This window comes from Microtus ochrogaster (assembly GCF_000317375.1).
Source record: "Microtus ochrogaster isolate Prairie Vole_2 chromosome 14 unlocalized genomic scaffold, MicOch1.0 chr14_random_1, whole genome shotgun sequence".
Lineage (NCBI taxonomy): Eukaryota > Metazoa > Chordata > Mammalia > Rodentia > Cricetidae > Microtus > Microtus ochrogaster.
In genome coordinates, this window is record NW_004949096.1 from 30,105,772 (window position 1) to 30,111,048 (window position 5,277).

Sequence of the window (5,277 nt, forward strand, 5' to 3'; positions counted from 1 at the left end):
AAAAAGAAAAAGAAAATCCACTATCCCTCTGTTGACTGGAGCACATGCCTTTAATTCTAGCTCTCGGGAGGCCGACTCAGGCGGATTTCTGAGAGACTGAGCCTAGTTCTACAAAGTGAAAATTCTGGGAGTACTGTATTATTGAGGACCTTGAAGGTGCTACTAATATAATTATCAATTTATTTCACTTGTTTTCTACAATTGGGCCCTTGCTGGGTGAAGACAGGAAACTGGAAAACTTTAAATAAGTAGTAAGGGCTAGCGTAGACAAATCCTTATCCTTTTTTTTTTCGGGGGGGGGAGTGGTGGTTTCGAGAGACAAATCTTTATTCTTCCTTTAGTTTTGAGACTGTTTTGCCTTGCTCAGGCAGGTTTTTTGTTTTGTTTGTTTCTGCCTCCAAGTTGGTTTTTGTGTGTTTTCACCCTCGATTCCTAGGCTTCTACACAGAGGTGTGTCACTTTACCCGTTATAGAAAACTTATTATGAATTTATTAGCTCAGAAATGTATGTTTCTGAGCTGTTGGTGTAGTTCAGCAGTAGAACACTTGCTGGGAGTGAGCCTTAGCATGGAGAAGGGAATTGATCATTGTTTTGGTTCATGGCAATCCAAGAGAACACAAGAAAAAGGCTTAGTAAGGTCCTGACTTTATGAAAGAGTGTATGAAACTCTTATTTGGTAATGCCCATATTCTGAGGCTTTTAGCTTTTTTTTTTTTTTTTTTTCTAAAGACTTGGGGCAGCCTTATGTATGTATCCCCAGCAGGCCTCTAACTCCCAGAGTAATGGAGAATGACTTTGAAGTTCTGGTCCTCCTTCCTCCACCTGCCTAGAGCTGAGATTACAGGTGTGGGTCACCATGCCTGGTTTTATGTGGCGCTGGGGAGAGGCCAAGTTGGAGCATCCTACCGAGTTACATTCCCACCCCCTGTTTCGGCTTTTAAAGTCCTCTAGGACATTGCCCTCCAGACAGAGTCCTTCTATGTAGCCCAGACTGACGGGTTCCTACTTGCTATCTTCTCCATGACAGCAATTCTGGGTCACACTGGCCACATGTGGGTTTTCTTTAGTTCAAAACAGGCGAGCAGATAGTCACGCGCAATTTAAACCAGCGTCGTCAGCTATTAGAAACAAACAACACAAATGCTTACTTTTGTTTTTTACTCCCCCCCACACCTTATTTTGAGACAGGGGTTCATGTAGCTCATGCCTCCCTTAAGCTGCCTATGAAGCTGATGATGACTTTGAAATTCCTGATCCACCTGCCTCCACGGCCCACATTTGGGGTGCCGGGCATGGGGCATCAGGCTTCGCTGCTTCCCTAATTAGGAAGTACAGTAGCAGTCACGTGTGCTTTTTCAGCCTGTGGTATTGCAAGGGGCAGAGGTGGGCGGGGTCCAGGTTGAATGTTGACTGCAGTGTGCACAGCTGCTGGGTGCCTTGTGTGCACGCATGCGCATGGAGGCCAGTGGCCAATGTTGGCTGACTTTCCTTAGGAGCTGTCCACCTTTAAAAAAAATCTTATTTTTGTTATTATTTGTGTGTTGGTGCACAGAAGATCAGGACAGCAATGAGAAATCGTACTTAATGTGGGTTGGGAATCGAAACCACTAGCTTGCGTGGCAAGTATCCTTACCTGTTGAGTCATCTCTCTGGCCCCACTTGTTTCTGAGAGTGTTTTTTGGACCTGGGGGTCTGTTTAGTTTAGTCTGGTTAGCCATGGAGCCTCAAAACTTCATGTCTCACCTTGCATATGCTGCTATTGTATCCCCAGCTTTTTACTTTGGGTGCTGGGGATCAAACTCAGGTCCTAATGCAAGCACTTTACCGACTGTCATTTTTCTCAGGCTGTTTATTGAATTTTATGTTCATTTGTTTCCCAATCTTTACGGCATTTGAGGATATGGATCTTTTTCAGGGTCGTGCTGCAAAGCAGCGGTGTGGTGTTTTTCTAAGCTAATGAGCCAGTATTTTTCAAAGCAAGATCTCGGGACCTGCTAGCCTCAGTTTTGCAGAACCCATTTAAGTGTTGATTGGGATCCTGGATCCCAATTCAGCAAGCTGAGGATTAGGCCGGGGAGGTGGCTCCCTAGGTTAGAGCGTTTGTTGCGCCCTGGCAGCACCCTCGGAAAGCTCCAGCATTTAGCGGGTGGAGACAGATGAATCCTTAGAGTTTGTTGTTAGCCAGCCCAACCGGAAGGTGACCTGCTGGCTTAGAGGTAGATAAGACTTTATCTAAATGGGTGGTGCAGTAAGTGATTGAAGATACAAAACAAAAAAATGCGCTTAAAGGCTTTCTGGCTCAGGGAATCCTGCCTGCTCCCACCGGACCGCACGTTACTCGAGGCCCCTCCCAATCTCGCCTAGGTTCTAAAGGGTAGAGCCCAGCTGCTCAGGGGCAGAAAGATGTCTGGGTCCGACGTTGAAGTTGAGGAAAAGGCGGCCTCCAAACAGTGTTGCCAGGTGCAGGTGAGACCTGATTCGGCCTGGGAGGGGGCTGCTGCTAGACACTGGAACCTGGCGCCAAGGAAAAGCCGTAATTCCTACTTTTTTTTTTTCTTTCTTGAATTAGGTCGTTAAGTGTTGAGGAAAGTTTCCTACCAAATTTATAATTATGGTTGGTTGGCCTTTAACCCACCCCTCGGGAGGCAGAGGCTGGTGGAACTCTGAGTTTGAGGCCAGCCTGGTCTACATAGTGAGTTCTAGGTCAGCCAGAGCTTGGTGGTGAGATCCCCCTCACTCCCGTCAACAACAACAAAAACCTCCAAAATCGTAGGATGTGTCTCGGGTCCCTTTCCTCTGGCTCCCCAGCCTTTACAGCAGTTACCTTCAGCTTTAAGCAATTACCGCTAACTTGAATTTGATCTTTGGCAATAATTGCCTCAGTTACAGACTTGAGGTTAAGAAATGTGCCTTCAGCCGGGCGGTGTTGGCGCACGCCTGTAATCCCAGCACTTGGGAGGCAGAGACAGGCGGATCTCTGTGAGTTCGAGGCCAGCCTGGTCTAGCAAGGGAGTTCCAGGACAGGCTACAGAGAAACCCTGTCTCGAAAAACCAAAAGAAAAAAGAAAAAAAAAAAAAAAAAATGTGCCTTCAGTGATTCCTTTCAGGTTAGAGAGTTAATTATCCAGATTTTGGAGAGGGGAAAAGTTTCCTAACATACCATCAGTTTGAATCGTGTTGTTACTATGAAGTAGGAATTAGACTTAGGACGATTTGTTTAGTGTCTTGTAGGAAGAACACAGGATCCGGATTTCTAACGTACTTTTCCTTTATTGCCCCAATAGGTGAATGAATATAAAGAAAATGAGAATAGTGATTATACTTCTTTGAGACCAGTATACACAACTTTAGGGAAAACAGCTAAGGTTTATCTTTCTCCATTTTCGCTCAGCAACACCAAGCTATTTAAATCATCCAGATCCCCGTTTGAAAATAATTCTAACAATTCAGTGTCTCATAAGACAGGCCGGAAGAAAACTTGTAGAGAGGTTTTAACTTCAAAGATGAAGACTGTATCTTCCAAGGCAGAATCCCTTCTGCTGAAACCACCCTCGGAAGCCTGTACTGAAAGTACCAAACTGGAACCCAAGAACACAGCAGAGCCAGTGACTCTCAGTGTGAACATGGCAAGCAGCGACGAAGATAGTTCCCCAGGCCTGGTAAGAGTGGTTAGTTATAGTAATCTAATCTCACTTTGAAATGAGAAGGTCTGGAAGGTGAGGTGGGGAAGGATTCCTAGCAAAATCTGTTTTATTAGCTAATGTAAATTTCAAAACATGTTTTGTGTCTGCACGTGCTTGTGTGTGTGTCTGCACACGAGTGTGCACGTCTGTGTTCTGACACGAGAGTTTAGGTCATAGGAGTCAAAAGAAGGTTTTCAGGCATGATGGCAGGCACCTTTCCTGCAGGCCTTTTAATTTAGTGTAAATTTCATTGAGTTTAGTTTTATTTAAAATTTTTTATTATCATTATTTCATTTTTCAAGGCAGGATTTCTCTGTTTAGCCTTGCCTGACCTGTAGACCAACCAAGCTGGCCTCAAACTTAAAATAGGCCTGTCTTCCTCTGCCTCCCGAGGGCTGGGATTAAAGACAGGTCACCAGTGTCCAGCTTAATTTCTAGTCTTTGAGACGGAATATTGTTACATAGCCCAGGTTAGCCTCCAATTTATAATCTCTTTGCTTTTGCCTTCTGAAAGTGCTGGCTTAACAGGTTTGTACCTCCATGTTTGATTGGAAATTAAATATAATTGATTAATTAGTAATTTCTTGTGATATATAGCAAAGTCTGGCCTGGAACTTACTGTATTGATCACACTAGTCTCTTCCTCCCACGGGCTGGGTTTAAGGTATCCTAAGTGTTGTGCCACCTTGCTTGGTTGTTTCTATAGTTTCTTTATTATTTTCTGAGACGGGGGTCTCTCCGTGTCCTAGCTGTTTTGGAACTTAGTCTGTTGACCTGAGAACCTTGAATTTCTGCTGTGCCTCCAGGGTGAAGGGATTAAGGGTGTGGGCTGTCCCTGCCAAGGTGCCAGAGTTTCTTAAAGGAACTGATCTCTTGGTCTGGATCTGCTGAATTAGATTATGTTCAGACTACTGGATTTTAAATTAAAGCTGATTTTTGCTTGAATATAAGGAATAGAAACGACAGCAGTAAAGATGCTTAAGCAAAGCTATGCTTGACTAAGATAAATTTTTCTTCTTTGTTTAGAGACAAACTAAGATACAGCATTTACTTCCCTTCCTGCAGTGCTGGGAGTTGAATTTAGGGCCTCACACGTGCTAGGGAAGGGAGTGCTGCACTTGTGAGATAGACTTCCAGCCCCCTTTTCGCCCTTTATTTTGAAGCGGGGTCTTACTAAGTTGTCCAGGTTGGCTATGGGAATTTTGGTCCTTTTGTCTGAGTCTCTGTATTCTCTGGGATTACTTGCCCCCCTCACCATGCCTGGATAACATGATGACCACGCGGTTCTCTAGTTTCTTCTCTTTTCATCATCACTGTTATTTTTTATTATGGTGCTGGGGATTGAGCACAGGGCTTCTGCATGCTACACAAGTACTGCCGCTGAGCATCCTGTCCTTGGGGTAGGGTGACAAGGCTTCGCCCTGCTTTAGGAGTGGTGTTTAGCTTCGTTTGCACATATTATCTATAAGAGCAAGTATAGACTTTTATGAGAAAATTTGTGAATTTTATCTCCCAACCTCTCTACTTTCTACTAATTTTTGTTGTTTTTTTTTTTTTTTTATTGAGAAAAGGAAAAAAAAGTTCCCGCCTCCT

The 5,277-nt window shown here is 44.2% G+C and overlaps 1 protein-coding gene across 2 annotated transcripts in view; it reads left to right on the forward strand.

The window, feature by feature from the left end:
* Positions 1-5,277, forward strand: part of Wdr76 (WD repeat domain 76) — a 37,919-nt gene that overhangs the window by 606 nt on the left and 32,036 nt on the right. The window contains exons 2-3 of one of the 2 annotated variants that reach the window (XM_026787672.1): positions 2,366-2,467; positions 3,286-3,660. In XM_026787672.1, coding sequence (XP_026643473.1) covers positions 2,405-2,467; positions 3,286-3,660 — 438 coding nt within the window. In that variant the 5' untranslated portion in view covers positions 2,366-2,404. The remainder of the gene's footprint in view (positions 1-2,365; positions 2,468-3,285; positions 3,661-5,277) is intronic. The other variant, XM_013352732.2, reaches the window with a different exon arrangement.